The 17,483-nt window shown below is 41.2% G+C and overlaps 1 protein-coding gene across 1 annotated transcript in view; it reads right to left on the bottom strand.

Annotated features, from left to right (window-relative positions):
* LOC135056656 (alpha-2-macroglobulin-like) overlaps window positions 1–17,483 on the bottom strand; it is a 213,897-nt gene that overhangs the window by 170,668 nt on the left and 25,746 nt on the right. Inside the window, exon 7 of the mRNA XM_063962102.1 lies at window positions 12,823–12,907. Within this exon, the coding sequence (XP_063818172.1) occupies window positions 12,823–12,907 (85 nt within the window). The remainder of the gene's footprint in view (window positions 1–12,822; window positions 12,908–17,483) is intronic.

The following is a 17,483-nucleotide window of genomic DNA, read 5'->3' on the forward strand; positions in this document are numbered from 1 at the left end:
TTTTTTTAGGACACTGGTGACTCTTTTTCTGACGTCTGTGTACATTCTCGGTATCGCCTGCCTAGAGAAGTGGAACCTAGATGGGATTTGATACCGGGGACACAGTACCTCAAATTTTTTTTTAAGTGACTCTAAACTAATGGTGGATACCGGACGCACCTCTAACACCAACATAGCTGTCAAGGCCTCAGTTATCTGCTTTGCAAAAGGATGACTATTGTCATATTTCATCTTCCTCACAAAGGACTGTTGGACAGTCAATTGCTTACTGGAAGTAGTACAAGTGGTCTTCTGACTTCCCCTCTGGGATGACGATCGACTCCCAGCAGCAACAACAGCAGCGGCTGCAAAAGCAGGTGTACCACTCAAGGATCCTACGGTGGAATCTCGGATAGGAGAGGACTCCTCAGTCTTGACAGTTACATTGCCTGCAGTACTACGGACACTCCTAACTGAGGAGCAAGCTGACGTTGAGGGAGTTGGTGGTGTGGCTTGCAGGAGCTTGGGTAGAGGAGGAAGAAGGGATTTAGGTGTCAGTGGACTGCTTACGCTCTTACCCAAAGTTTCACAACTTGACAGTGACTTGTGATGAATGCGCAGCAGGTGAGATATAAGGGAGGATGTTCCTAGGTGGTTAACATCCTTACCTCTACTTTTTACAGATTGACAGTGGCAACAGATGGCTTGACACCTGTTGTCCGGTTTTGAGGAGAAATAATTCCACACCGAAGAGGTGGCTTATTTGGTAGTTTGCCCAGGCATCACAATGGGCTTCTTCATCCCAAGGACAACAGGTGTCTCCCCTGGTGCCTGACTTAAACAAACCCCATCACCATAAGAATCCTCATTGTCAAATTCCTCCTCAGCGCCAGCAACACTGATATCCTCATCCTGGTGTACTTCAACAGTGACATCTTCAATTTGAATATCAGGAAATGGACTGTGGGTGCTCCTTCCAGCACTTGCAGGGGATGTGCAAATGGTGGAAGGAGCCACCTCTTCGCCTCCAGTGTTGGGAAGGTCAGGCATTGCAACCGCTGACACAATTGGACTCTCCTTGGGGATTTGTGATACCATCTCAGAGCGCACAGTTCTTTTCTGTGCTCTTTCCAGCTTAACTCCTTTAATTTATCTAGCGGGAGGATGAGGGCTTCCATCGTCATGTGAAGCTGAACCACTAGCCATGAACATAGGCCAGGGCCTCAGCCATTCCTTGCCACTCCGTGTCGTAAATGGCATATTGACAAGTTTACGTTTCTCCTCAGATGATTTAAATTTCTTTTTTTGATTCTTTTTACTGAACTTTGGCTTTTTGGATTTTACACGCTCTCTACTATCACATTGGGCATCGGCCTTGGCAGACGACGTTGATGGCATTTCATCGTCTATGTCACGGCTAGTTGCAGAATCTTCAGCACTAGGAGGAAGTGGTTCTTCTTGATCTTTCCCTATTTTCTCCTCAAAATTTTGGTTCTCCATTATTTTTTGGGAGTTATAAGAGACAATATGCGTCACAGGAATGACTGGAATTACTGATGACACAGGACACTACCACTGGTCTGATGCAGCCCAACAGGTTGTTATAATTGTTATACTGCAGCAGTGGATATATAGCAGCAGCGTATATCGTCACTGGAATTACTGATGACACAGGGCACTACCACTGGCCTGATGCAGTCCAACAAGTTGTTATAATTGTTATACTGCAGCAGTGGATATATAGCAGCAGCATATATCGCCACTGGAATTACTGATGACACAGGACACTACCACTGGTCTGATGCAGCCCAACAGGTTGTTATAATTGTTATACTGCAGCAGTGGATATATATAGCAGCAACGTATATCATCACTGGAATTACTGATATATATACTGGAATTACTGATATATGGCAGCAGAGAACACCAACACTGAATGGCTGGACTGATGCAGCACAACACACTGACTACACTGGACTGGTCTGCACAACACAGCACCACTTTACCGCTACACTGGATGTATCTGCCTGGCCTGATACAGCACAATACACTGACTACACTGGACTGGTCTGCACAACACAGCACCACTGTACAGCTACACTGGATATATGGACTGGACAGAGCAGCACAACACTTGCCACCCCACTTTCCGCCCCAATAAACAGACACTGAGCACACTGAATACACGTCCTCTCACTGTCCGAGACTGGAGTGAAAATGGCCGCGACGCGCAACTACTTATATGGAGTCCAAATCCCGCGAGAATCCGACAGCGAGATGATGACGTTTTGCCGCGTTCGGGTTTCCAAGTCAAGAGGGAAAATCTGAGCCTGGCTCGGATCCGGACTCGAAAGGCAAAGTTCGGGGGGGTTCGGTTCTCTGAGAACCGAACCCGCTCATCTCTAGTTAGCAGTATTAGAGGGGATGGATCGCTCCAGCTCCAAATGTTTGCTAACACATATTATGATATATAATTATACATGGAACTAATGCCAGTTCCATTTGAGTTCTAATACCGAAGTACTTTGCTTGAGAATAATAAAAGGTGGTTTATTATTATTTCTAGTGTTTCCCGTTGCTAGCATTTACGGTTTTACTTTTTATAGTCATTGTAAGTATTGAAATTTTTACATTATATGCATCATAATTCCATATATAAGTGGTTTCTTCATATAGATTTTATGTTATGAACACATTATCAGACACTACCGCTATTAAAGATAGGATTGTTTAGCTTGGATATTTTATAGTGTTCGGAATGTATATGCAGCCAATTGGATGCTAGTGGGTCTAAAACAAGGATGGGGAACCTACGGCCCTCCAGCTGTTGTTGAACTACACATATCAGCATGCCTTGCTACAGTTTTGCTATTTGGCCATGCTAAAACTGTTGCAGGGCATGCTGGGATGTGTAGTTTAACAACAGCTGGAGGGCTGAAGGTTCCCGATCCCTGGTCTAAAAGGTCTCCAATACATCACTCAAGCCAGCCCCCTGACAAACTCCTTGACGAAATGCGTAGAGGCGTGGCTTGGTGTCGAAACTATCCTGGAGCTCCCGCTCTGGTGCTCGAGTACTCTGTGATGGTGAGGCTATGACTGGAGGTCCGGCTGACAGCATGGTGTGGTCCCGATTCCAGTGAGCACGGAGGAAGTGGTGGAGATTGCCGTAGTGTGGTACTATATATTTTGTCATGTGGTATTGAGTACACAGTTCTGCTATATTTGGTACAAGCAATACTCTAGTTGCTCAATTTTAAAAATAAACTGATTTGTACTATGGAGCGATCCTTCTATTAATCACTTTTAAGATACAGCTATCCCAAAGGATCCTGAGACGTTCTAATAGGCCCTACACACTTAAAGATTTCACTGAAAGATATGAACGACCTTGTTCATCAATGAACGAGATACTGTTCATATCTTTCAGTGTGTAGGTACCGAAGATGAATGATGCGCAACCCCGCGCTCATTCATTGTTGATTCCAGCTCGTTCATACCAGCAAGCCAATATGGACAATCTCATCCATATTAGCATGCAGTGCTATGGAACCGGGTGGCGGGGGGAGTGAAGAAACTTCACTCCCCCCATCACCCCCCCTTCCTTGCCGCTGGGTCGTCTGACGGCCGTATCAGCTGTTGGGCAGCTCGGCGGCCAGTCACCCAGTGTGAACGGCCCATTACAGTCGGGAGCTGCAGTCTAATTAGAACAGAAAAGACCAAGTGCTGCCAATCCCCTGAGAAGTAAGGAGTCAGATTGAGAGACTGCTTCTTGGATTAAGTGTGGTCAATTTTACTCATGTGCACAGGTAGTTTCTAGCACACATATATTTTGTCTACACACACACACACACACACACACACACACACACACACACACACACACACACATATATATGCAGGGGCATTTTCAGAGAGGAGGGGAACGCATGCAGCCTCCATCCACGGGCTCCCTCCTCTCCGGCAGCAAGTAGACTCTGGCAAACTGCCAGTGTCTACTGTGCATTCACAGGTCTTCGGGAACATGGCGCCTGCACCTTGTTCCCGGGGACATCTCCAGTGCGCATGGGCAAATCACTCCGAAATGGCCATGGCAGCCATTTTCCGAATGATTTATGCCTGCACTAGAGGGCCGTCACTGCGGGACTCCAGTCACAGCAGTCACAGCCTCCCATGCCATACCTCTGCTATACTCCTGGCCGTTGATCTAAAAATGACTAGAATAAAACAAAGATATTGATAACATAAACATTTTCTTTGTGTTTTGTAATCATTTTTATAGCTGACGCTCACCAGCTTTGTGGAGATCCCTGGAACTGCAGGGAGACAAGAGATGAGGCAGCAGCAGCACTGCCTAGGTTCTACAGTCAGATACTGCTTTACAGAGTGGGGGCGGGGCCACACCACGGGCAGTATTGCTGCATAAAAAGGTTGCTAATAGAGGCATGCCTCTGAGGGTGGGGGCGGGGCTATACACTGATAGATGCCTACAGTATGTTATGTGACTAGGAAGTGCAATGTAGTGTAAAGAGATCGGAGCTCAGCCCACAGCAGCAGCAACAGGGAAAGAAGACACAGGGATGCAAGTAGGAGAATCAATGGACACTGTAGCTTGGTGTAGTGAGGGGAAAGTTACAGTAAGTTGGGGGTGAGACAGGCTCCCAGCACTCAGACCTATCGCCATATGTGCCTACCCAGCCATTCACCTCACCGCACATTACTGATATATATATATATATATATATATATATATAAATTCGAAAACCCTCACTCACTCACTGACAGACTCATCACTATAAATTCTCTTACTTCCCAATGTGTTAGGAAGCTGAAATGTCACATTGGCATTCTTCAGGTGAGAATTAGGAAAACTATGTAATTAGAATGTTAATAAACCTCCCCTAATGGGATAAAAAGGGGGTTGACATAATAACATCATTACCGATGCGTAGCTTGCGTTGCATGAACGATAACGCGTATACAGGAAGAAAACAAGATTGCCATATAGTGGTGCACGTTAATAATCATAATAAAATGTAACTTTTAATTCATATTATTAAAAAGAACATTGCAAAATATAGGATAAAATAAAGAAGTGAAAGAATAGAAAAAGTTTAAAATATGTGACTTCCCACACAAAGGGCGTCCGCAAGCTATAGTTCTGTATGCCTATTATAGTATGTGTATATCCTTATATTTTCTTGTGCTTATTAATAAATATTATGCAATTATCAGCAATTGTTTGTGTCTTGTTCTTCGTTCCCTTATTAGTACATATCCTAGGGTTCCACAGAGATTTGTGTATTGATTCTTATTTCCAGTATAACCACTGTACTAGGGTATATGTTACAAGGTATAACTATATTTAATCCCTATACTGAAGAATCATCACAAGGCTCCCTAAGAGACCAATGTTATCACAGATATCCCCAAAAGAATCAGTCTCAATAATTATATAACAGCAGATCTGGGTGACCACGTTCACCTCATATTATGTATCCTTCCTGGAGGACTAAGCTTTGGTATAATCAAATATGGTAAGTGTTGTGAAAAAGGTGTGTATTCTTTCACCCCAAAGACAGTCACCAGTGATTTCAATAATTTATATCTGTATAGTATAACTCATTAGGGCTGGTGTGTTCCAATAGGACGAACGGTCTTTGCTTGACTATATTCTTAAGATAAATACTACCCAGCTAAATACAGTTCATATTTCACAGATATCCTTCTGCATAAAAGGAATCATTGTGAATAATTTTGTCATGTCACCAGTTAGAAAAATATATAATGCAGTGCTGAAAAGCTGTAAAATATTATTGCACCATATATGTGTCCTTTATTAATAGCATGATTATACAGTCTGGCTGTGGCTCATATATTACTATAATTACTTTGATATCATGGCTTATACATGTTGTTATACCACACAGGGCCGGTTCCGGGGCTTCTTGCGCCCCGGGTGGCATTAGGGGACGTGGCTTCATACAGGGGGCGTGGTCAGTTACGCCCCCTGTACTGTAGTAGGATGTGCGGTGCGCGATGACATCATCGCGCACCGCACAGCAAAGGTCCTCTCCACGAAGGAAAACTAGATGCTAAGCGTCTAGTTCCCTTCGTGGAGAGGACCTTTGCTGTGCGGTGCACGATGACGTCAACGCGCATCGCACATCATTACAGTAAAGGTCCTCTCCACGAAGGGAAACTAGACACGTAGCGTCTAGTTTCCCTTCACAGCGGGCAGCGGGACAGCGGGCAGCGGCAGCGGGGGGCACAGCTGCCGCGGATCTTGCCATGGTGCGGCGCCCTCCGGATGGCGCTGGCGCTCTCCGGAAGGCGGCGCCCCGGGCAAAAGTCCTGCTTGCCCGTGGCAAGATCCGCTACTGATACCACATTGAGATCCTCTATCAACAGCACAGTTCTGCAGTTTAGTTGTAACTCATATGTTGTTACAAATGTTTCAATGTTGTAGCTGGTTCTGTGGGATTAGTTTCCACCAACACAGAGCAAACAGCTCTTGAGAGATGCTTTCATAACGTCTCTATCATTGATTAGCAACATAGTTACACATTCTGACTATGGGGGTAATTCCAAGTTGATCGCAGCAGGATTTTTGATAGCAACTGGGCAAAACCATGTGCACTACAGGGGAGGCAGATATAACATGTTCAGAAAGAGTTAGATTTGGGTGTGGTGTGTTTAATCTGCAATCTAATTTGCAGTGTAAAAATAAAGCAGCCAGTATTTACCCTGCACAGAAACAATATAACCCACCCAAATCTAACTCTTTCTGCACATGTTATATCTGCCTCCCCTGCAGTGCACATGGTTTTGCCCTGTTGCTATCAAAAATCCTGCTGCTATCAACTTGGAATTACCCCCTATGACTCATATCTTGCTTAGTGATGAGCGCTGAGCTGTGAGTGTTTCAGTATTGTAGCTATTTGATGAAACCCGTTTCCATCAACACAGGCAGCTATTCGTGTGTATTATTACACAATATTTATGTTCTATATTGGCAACACGATTTGCTGTAAGTATTTTAATGTTATAGCTGCTTCTTGTAATATTAATTTCCATCAACAATAACAGCGGCTGTTAGTAAATATTTTTGGTTTTATTTTTATTTTTTCATTTTTTCACCACATCCATGTCATTTACTGGTGACACCGTTGTATAGTCTGACTGTAATGCATATGTTGCTGTTACTATTATGACTCCTTTAGAAAAAGTATATACTTTCCATCAGCATAAATAGCTGTTATATTCGATTTTATATGTAACTTCAGGATATAATCTATTATTAAATAGTCAGTGTAAGTTATTTAATATATTCCTTTTTTATCACACAGAAATATACATATATCTCTTCCACCCTAATGGTTAACACAATGTTTTGCTCCTGTGAACAGAGCTAAATACGGGGTATTCTGTTATATGTGTAATATATACTACATATCACATTACCATATGTTAAGTGCAATAGTGAGACCATTAGCACATTGAGCCCCTACTCATATATGAGACTATCTGGAAACACACATTCTGGTATTGTCCAACAAGAAGTATAGCAGGATCGTGCCTGAACTATTGTTGCGTTATGTTACTATAATATATAAGACGTTTCCAGTTGCACGTACTATATCCAGATAGCTATTTCCTTCCAGAGGTATGCATGAAATGTTCTGTTTAGTATTGTATTTGTCTCATACACTGTCGGACATCACGCGTGTGGGGAGATCTGCTGTTACTAAATGGTGTTGCGCAGTGTCTATGTCTTTGCTCTATACTGAAAACAGTGGTCTGAAATTTAACCCGTAGAACCACTATTATATAAAGGACTATCTAGATACACATTTCCTATCCATATACTGGTGCCCTTGTGGGAGACAAAGTGTCCAAATGGTAGCCCAAGTTATTGACTCATTAATTGCTGTAATGCACAAGATTATCTTAGTACACACTTTCTATCTTAATACACATTTCTATCTGCACATTTTCTTTCTAAATAGTTATTCCTTTCTGGGAGTGCATATGAGATATTTTTATTATATTGGCATTATACAATGGTGGACGCCGTGTGCACAGGGAGGCCTGACGCACGTTTCGCAGTTGCTTCTTCTGAGCCTCTATGTGCTAATGGTCTCACTATTGCACTTAACATATGGTAATGTGATACGTAGTATTTATTACACATATAACAGAATACCCCGTATTTAGCTCTGTCCACAGGAGCAAAACATTGTGTTAACCATTAGGGTGGAAGAGATATATGTATATTTCTGTGTGATAAAAAAGGAATATATTAAATAACTTACACTGACTATTTAATAATAGATTATATCCTGAAGTTAAATATAAAATCGAATATAACAGCTATTTATGCTGATGGAAAGTATATACTTTTTCTAAAGGAGTCATAATAGTAACAGCAACATATGCATCACAGTCAGACTATACAACGGTGTCACCAGTAAATGACATGGATATGGTGAAAAAATGAAAAAATAAAAATAAAACCAAAAATATTTACTAACAGCCGCTGTTATTGTTGATGGAAATTAATATTACAAGAAGCAGCTATAACATTAAAATACTTACAGCAAATCGTGTGGCCAATATAGAACATAAATATGGTGTAATAATACACACGAATAGCTGCCTGTGTTGATGGAAACGGGTTTCATCAAAATAGCTACAATACTGAAACACTCACAGCAAGATATGAGTCATAGTCAGAATGTGTAACTATGTTGCTATAATCAATGATAGAGACGTTATGAAAGCATCTCTCAAGAGCTGTTTGCTCTGTGTTGGTGGAAACTAATCCCACAGAACCAGCTACAACATTGAAACATTTGTAACAACATATGAGTTACAACTAAACTGCAGAACTGTGCTGTTGATAGAGGATCTAAATGTGGTATAACAACATTTATAAGCCATGATATCAAAGTAATTATAGTAATATATGAGCCACAGCCAGACTGTATAATCGTTCTATTAATAAAGGACACATATATGGTGCAATAATATTTAATAGCTTTTCAGCACTGTATTATATATTTTTCTAACTGGTGACATGACAAAATTACTCACAATGATTCCTTTTATGCAGCAGGATATCTGTGAAATATGAACTGTATTTAGCTGGGTAGTATTTATCTTAAGAATATAGTCAAGCAAAGACCGTTCGTCCTATTGGAACACACCAGCCCTAATGAGTTATACTATACAGATATAAATTATTGAACTCACTGGTAACTGTCTTTGGGGTGAAAGAATACACACCTTTTTCACAACACTTACCATATTTGATTATACCAAAGCTTAGTCCTCCAGGAAGGATACATAATACTAGGTGAATGTGGTCACCCAGATCTGCTGTTATATAATTATTGAGACTGATTCTTTTGGGGATCTCTGTGATAAAATTGGTCACTTAGGGAGCCTTGTGATGATTCTTCAGTATAGGGATTAAATATAGTTATACCTTGTAACATATACCCTAGTACAGTGGTTATACTGCAAATAAGAATCAATACACAAATCTCTGTGGAACCCTAGGATATGTACTGATAATTGCATAATATTTATTAATAAGCACAAGAAAATATAAGGATATACACATACTATAATAGGCATACAGAACTATAGCTTGCGGATGCCTTGTGTGTGGGAAGTCACATATTTTAAACACTTTTTCTATTCTTTCACTTCTTTATTTTATCCTATATTTCGCAATGTTCTTTTTAATAATATGAATTAAAAGTTCAATTTTATTATGAGCATTAACGTGCACCACTATATGGCAATCTTGTTTTCTTCCTGTATACAGATTATCCTACCTTGCCTGTGGTAGCACCCCCCATTAAAGACTATTTATATGAATAAAACAGAAAATATCTAAGGGGGTCAATTCAAAATAACAGAAGACTTGTGCGACCTTCCTTCTCTCCATTTAATCATGAACGATAACGCCCAAATGGACAATCGAATCAAAATTTGGATTGCACCTCCAGTATATAGAATGTTATAAATGACAAAAACTGTACCTGACATCGGTGCTCCCCGTGTAATGTCAAGAACCATGGATTAATATTTACTTACATTAAGAAGTCTCAAATGTATGTCTCTATAGCTTTACCAAATTATTAACACTCATTTATATGTACAACAGTGAAAATCAGAACCTCCCATGCGAAGAACGGGCAGAACAGCTATTATATATATATATATATATATATATATATATAATTCTTGAAAGCGGCACACGGGGTTAGAATTCAGACACAGCCACAGCAGACAATATCAATGTTTTGATGCTTTATTTCCTCATCATCATCTTCATGGCGAGAAAATAAAGCCTCTACATGTTGGTAATGGGCCTAATCGGTAAGGATTGCAGTTTCTGCTAAAATGCAGTTTCTACAATCAAATAGTTGCCTCCCAGAAATACTGAAAAAACGCCCATCATAAAAATTGCGAATGCATCGCAATATGCGGTCTGATCATAAAATCATACACAATTACCGGAACAATTAAGATTTTTTCCCATCTGCGCCAGGCAAGGTCGTCCACAATTTTTGCTAAACAAGAGGATGGAAGTGGTCATTGCTGACATCAGAGGCCCACCTTAAAAACGCCTGGGCACGCCTGCATTTTTTCAGACACACCCAGAAACGCCAGCTTCTTGTCACTCAAACAGCGGCTGCATTGCGATCACAATGTGTATGCATTTATAGTCGCTGTTTTTGCTGCAAATGCGCAATGTGAACGCTGCACATGCGCAGTCATTCGATAATTGGCCCCATTGCGATTAGCAAATTATGCATTTCTCACTGAATTAGGCCCATTGTCTGCTGAGGTCTGTGTCTGAATTCTAATACTGTGTGCCACCTTCAAGTATGCTGTACATAGACCCCTAAATCAGGTACCCAGGAGGGCACCAATCAATGTGTTAATTGAGACTGGCAGTGCTGCCTGTATATGATATATACCTCTCTCTCTCTCTCTCTCTCTCTCTCTCTATATATATATATATATATATATATATATCCTTGCACAGGATTGGTCGGTCTCTCTCTCTCTCTCTCTCTCTATATATATATATATATATATATATATGTATATATATAGCAATGGATATAGAGGTTTGGCACTCCTCCTGTAACTTATAGTAGAAATGGCTCCGGTGCCCTGTCCTTTAGAAATATGAACGTAGACAGTGTATGACTGGCACTCGGGAGACTTGAAAAGATAGGCTGACACAGTTGCTGATGTCATCAGCAACTGTGTCAGCCTATCTTTTCAAGTCTCCCGAGTGTCAGTCATACACTGTCTACGTATATATATATATATATATATATATATATATGCCTTATGTTGTAGATCTTGTGTGGGATTATCATTTTCTAAAAGTTATAAACATATAAACATATAAACAGTACACTGTGCCTCATACAGGTATATGCACTTACTTACAATTTATATGCTAATGTTGCGGGAGGTGCCCATAGTAAAAAAACGCCTCCTACCAGTCTCTGCCATCTGAGAGCTGCATACAAATATGTAGCACCAGATCACTGTGATGGCAGCGGCCAGGGCCAAAAAAAGGATTTCCGTCACCCGAGTTATTTGGCACCCCACCCCAGTGGCGACAATCCCTGGCAGTAGAGTAAGCAGGGGCGGATTGGCCATAGGGCTCATCAGGATGATTCACAGTATGTTATACCTCTTGTGCTTCCCGTGTTGGGCCGCTTCCACAAATTTTTACAGGACCCGTGATTTGGGCTGCAAGCTTAAATGCATTGTACAGTTCATGAAGGCTGGGATAAGGCAGCGACTGGATCTCCCTGCCTGTGACCTTGAGAGGTGCTGCGGATCCCGGTCACCAAGGCTACAGGAGGAGGAAGTGCGTGCAATAGCTGCCCGGGAGGAGAGAGAGGACGATGATGCTGCTGCTGCTGCCTGCCCGATCAGTACAGGCTGTCAGCTGCTGACAGTCAGATAAGTGCTGCCAGAAATGCTTAAAGTATACTGGCCTGCCACTAGGCCTCCTCTTCATTCCCTGGTTGGCAGGCATGGCAAGGTCCCACTGCCCCCTCTAAGCTTGCACCCTGTTCACGTGCCCCCAGTAGCAGCTGTGCCGCAATGCTCGGCTGAAGCTTACTCAGTCTAGCCATCGGAACTCCTCTGCTGGGGCCAGGAAATCGGCCTCCAAACACACAGACCATGGGCCCGGGATACCTGCACAATGAGGTCAATAAACCACCATTTTGTAAATTAGGCCCAGTTGCCACATGTGATGTTGTCGCACTTGATGCCAACTTGTGTGCAGCTATGAATCTGTCCTTACTGTATATGTTTTATGAGGTTAACACTGTGTAAATGTTTCTAGGACTACTGTGCAATGCTAGTTGCACATGGTACAATTATCAGATCTATCAGCCATCTCACAGCTTATTGCGCAGTGTGAAGACAGCACTTGGGGCAGACGTTCGCTCATACATTTAACAGATTTGCTCCCGACATCCGGAGTGCTGCACAATGTTCGTCAGTCCCAATAAGCTCATGTTGTGTGGTAACTGCAGTGTGTACAGAGATCTGCCTAACAGCATGTAAAATACATCACACCAAGAAAATCATTGTTCATATAGGAACAATATTTGTGTAGTGTGTATTCAGGAGATTGAATGTTTTCAGGATTGTCTCATCTGACAGAAACAAATTGTGGATCATTCATCTTTCAGATGTGTGCCTAGCTGAAATAGAAATAAAATCTAGTAATAATAGAACAGGACAGTATAAGTCTGAAGAGCCACACTATAGAAATACTGTTCTTCATACCTGCCACAAGCATCCAGGTGAAAGGATTTATCTATCACTGCTATAGGGGATGGTACATTCAAATGAAATTCAAATCTCTTCAGTACTGAAAGAAATAGAAAGAGGAATTGAAATTATATACTGTAGAGGATTATGGGCACAAAATTACAGTAGCGAGTTACATTTTTGTTATGTCGTTAGGTTATACTGTAGGTCCGCCCCACACAGATCAATATGATGGAAAATGTTAAGTGTAGTTCATTAGAATGTATTTCTCTGAGGACATACTATGACCAGCAGAAAAAATTAAGTGAACAGGTATTTATAAATAATGCCTTTGTATGTGGCTGTTTATTAATTACATCAAGCTGAACACAGCAAGTGGTAAGCAGGATTAAACACTTAGGTGTCTAACTAAAGAGTGTATTCAAACTGCAAACAGATCTCATAGACCAAACGTTATGTTATCTATTTTGACTGCAAATGTATATTTCTACACTAGCAAGGAGCTTTAGTTATCCTAAAAAATACATGACATTGGTGTGTTGGTTAGGTACAATTTGGCAATCACTAGCATGTATAGGTTGGATGAAATGAACACTCTGACCAATCACACCTCCCAGCTATGTTATATTTACACTAAATAATGGAAATTCATGTGAACATACAATATTTCAGATAGTTATTACACAGAGGACATTATGTACAGTTATTTGTACTTGAGTTAAAAATTATGTGGGCATTCCTAGGATGGACCCTGATTTAATTAACTGGTCAGCAAGTCATCAGAGATTTAGTCATTATATCATCTATGGAGTAGAGGGTCAGGTGATCATATGTGTAGGAGTTTATTGATCTGTGTCAAACTAGGAGGTCAATTTGAAGTTGATAAATATGTACCTCTAGTTTCTGATGCTCCCCCTCAGCCAGAATAAGCTGCATGTTATATTCTGTAACTTTTTTCCTTTTTATTTGAAATTGCAACACGTTTGTCTATGTAATCTGTTACTCTTCATATAATTTCTATAATCAAGCATTGCACTTCTTTTGTAAATAAAGTTTTCCTTTATTAGTCAGTTTTATAAATTCTCCTGAACTCAATTTTTGTGGAAGCTATTTGATCACTAAGGTTATGCTGTAACCTATTAGTTGCTAGAAGCAGAAGGAAACCAGCTAGCTGTGTGGTAGTCTGTGTTGTTGAGCCTGCACAGTTGTGATAGAGTGTAATGGGTGATGGCAGTAAATAGGTGTAGGGTACAAAAGTCAGAGAGACAGACTATCCAATGTGAATATTATATTTAGCTCTTCCTTTGTTATATCAGGACATGGGAATCTGCATGATTGGTCAAGGTGATTAAATTATTTTCACTATGACTATTGTCAGTGAAATTTCAGAGATACCTACTGGGGTCCCTGACAATGACCAACTTAGACACTTTCAATTTAGTCATCTTCCCATCTACTTCATTTCTCTATTAGATGGGCCAAGTGGTTCTTATCTGCTGTCAATTTCTATAATTCTGTATTTAACTAGGAATCTTTTATAACTCCCCTCTGCTTCTCTCCTACTCACACTGTAAACTCTACTTTAAGTTATATTATCTGTTAAGCAAATTAATGTAAGTCAACATACAGTATCTGCACAGGTTTTAAAATTTGTCCATTACAAGTATTGTAGTCAATAATTGTTTGAGATCACTTTTAGATTTGGATCATAATCATGTCCAGTAATCATCCCTTGCTATGTACAGTAGCTGCAGATTTCTATGTTGAGTTGCTATAGTACTAGTCGCACAGGTTGATTCATATCGAGTAGATGACCCCCATTTTTATTATCAAGAACATGTTAATGTTATTCAAAACTGTTTGGGGGGTACTACCAAAGGCAAAATAAATCTACAAAAGAAAGGAAGAGAAAGGGTTCGAAATGCCCTATGGTGGTGCACACAATCTTATATTAAAATATAACTTTTATTACAATATATAATAAAACCAGCGAATATTAAAAGGAAAATAGAATGGTGTAAATAAGAAAGAAATCGTGATTAAAATGAAAATGCTGCACACTAGATGTCATCGGATTGGCTCGTATATTGCTATTGGAGTTTATAGATAGTCAAGAGTGTGTTAGGAGTGTATAATTCCTGTATATACATCCATTAACTGTAGTTCACGTTCATACTACGGTTCTTCTGGCTATAAATAGGACTCCTAAAGTAAACGTCTAAATTTTCTAATCCCTCCCAGGATTTAAAGTATGAGACCATTTAAAGAAGCAGGATTCCAGATGTCATCGTATATAATATAATGATAATACCCTGATTTATATAGATTGCTGAGTGTGATGCTTTCAATAAATATTCTCAATGAATTGATCAAACAAATAGTGTATACAGGTTGAGTATCCCATATCCATATATTCCGAAATACGGACTTTTTTGAGTGAGAGTGAGATAGTGAAACTTTTGTTTTTTGATGGCTCAATGTACACAAACTTTGTTTAATACACAAAGTTATTAAAAATATTGTATTAAATGACCTTTAGGCTGTGTGTATAAGGTGTATATGAAACATAAATGAATTGTGTGAATGTAGACACACTTTGTTTAATGCACAAAGTTATAAAAAATATTGTCTAAAATGACCTTCAGGCTGTGTGTATAAGGTGTATATGTAACATGAATGCATTCTGTGCTTATATTTAGGTCCCATCTCCATGATATCTCTTTATGGTATGCAATTATTCCAAAATACGGAAAAATCCGATATCCAAAATACCTCTGGTCCCAAGCATTTTGGATAAGGGATACTCAACCTGTATTATACTTTCGTATTCCACTATGTCTCAGAATTAGTGTCCAGACTCTATTATAAGGATTCAATAGCACCTATGTGCCCTCCTAAGGCCCACTTGTCTCACTCTTCAAAGAGATGTGCAGACTGTGGTGGAGCTCCATTCACAGCTCAAAGGTTTTGTTAATTCCCCCCCCCCCCTTACTGCACCAGGGACTTGTAGTCAGGGTAGTCAGGGAAAGCAGAGCCTACCCTATCCTCCCTGCCATACTCCAGAGTTTTGATATAACAATTATTATAATAATACAAAGAAGATATTTATGACTTATAAATATCTTCTTTGTTTATTGTAATCCTTTTTATCGTTAAAACTCTCCAGCTTTGTGGGGTCCCACCACGGGCATTAATGCTGCACAGAAAGGTAGACAATAGAGGCATGCCCCTGAGTGTGGGGGCGGGCCTTGTGCACGGATGAACATTTGGATGTGTCATGTGACCAGGAAGTGCACTGTAGTTGGAGCTCAGTCAGCAGCAGCAAGAGATGCAGGTAGGAGACACAATGGACACTGAAGCTTAGTGTAGTGAGGAGAGAGTTACAGTGAGTAGGGGGTGAGACAGGCTACCAGCATTCTAATGCTTACAGAGTGATATTGCACACAGATAGATGCAATTTTGGTGAGATTTGTTGGGTGGTAAAAGAGGGTTGTGTGTATATCGTGGTCAGCAACTGCAGCTACATACACATCTCAGTAGGGTGACCATCAGCCATGGAATATGCATACAGACACAGTTATGCTGCTGCAGAAGACACAGTCCTGGCTACGGGCGGGATGCACTATAAAGGTGGAATACATTCAGCCAAACATCGTGCCATTATCACAGTGGTACCAATCCCATATGCAATAACATATGCGATTAGTACTGCAAAGGATAATTCTTATGATAAAAGCTGTCCTTTCCTATGCGCTCCCGTCACTGGACTTCCAGGTATTGGCCCCTGGAGTCCATCTACACATGCGCAGAGTGACGCGGCACCCACGGGGCATGCTGGGAGGGATCCCATTGGATCCCTCTGACAGCACATTGCGGAAAGAAGCCCTTAGACATCTATAGGGTATTGCCAGCAAAAGCTGGTGTTACTCTCTGCACCGAAGCCCCAGGATGTGGGGCTTAGTGCATATGTAAATGTGGTAAAAACCACTAAAGATGGGGGGTTTTACCGCATTTTTTTAGTGCATTCCACTGTACATCTGCATCTATGTCTGAATCCAACCCAGTGTCCCATGTCTGCACAGAATATAATACAATTGTATTATGATCAGAGACGTCACCGGGTGTAGTGATACCCGGTGCGCACACCTAATATGCCAGCGCGCTCGTGGCAAAAGGGGGCGTGGCTGCAAAAGAAAGGGGGCGTGGACTCATGGGTCATCACTCCGGGGGGGTGCCCAGCATTTCCGGAGATGCAGGGCTTTACTGGGTTGCCCCCGGAGACTGTCTGCAGCATTGTCGGCTCCTCTTCTATGACAGGAACTGGGTGCTGCAGCAGAATTGCACACTGAAGCACCTGGCTCCTGTCATTGCGGAGGAGCCCACAGATTGGTGTCAACCCTTCTAGGTGTCACACCCGGGTGCGGGCCGCACCCCCCACACCCGGCTTGTGACGCCACTGATTATGATTATGTCTAGTACTAGACTGGGTGACAGGGGGGGTAAGGGATCTCCTCAGTGGGCCCCACTTCCTAAGGTTTCCTTTTTCTCTCTTACGATTCAAGTTCCAGACCATTCACTGAAATAAAACATTGTTACTTTATTAGTGGGTCATTTACTTGGCACAGCAGGACCACGGACTGGTGAATGACATGGACCCTTATCACAGCATCCTACCC

Source organism: Pseudophryne corroboree, chromosome 3 (assembly GCF_028390025.1).
Source record: "Pseudophryne corroboree isolate aPseCor3 chromosome 3, aPseCor3.hap2, whole genome shotgun sequence".
Lineage (NCBI taxonomy): Eukaryota > Metazoa > Chordata > Amphibia > Anura > Myobatrachidae > Pseudophryne > Pseudophryne corroboree.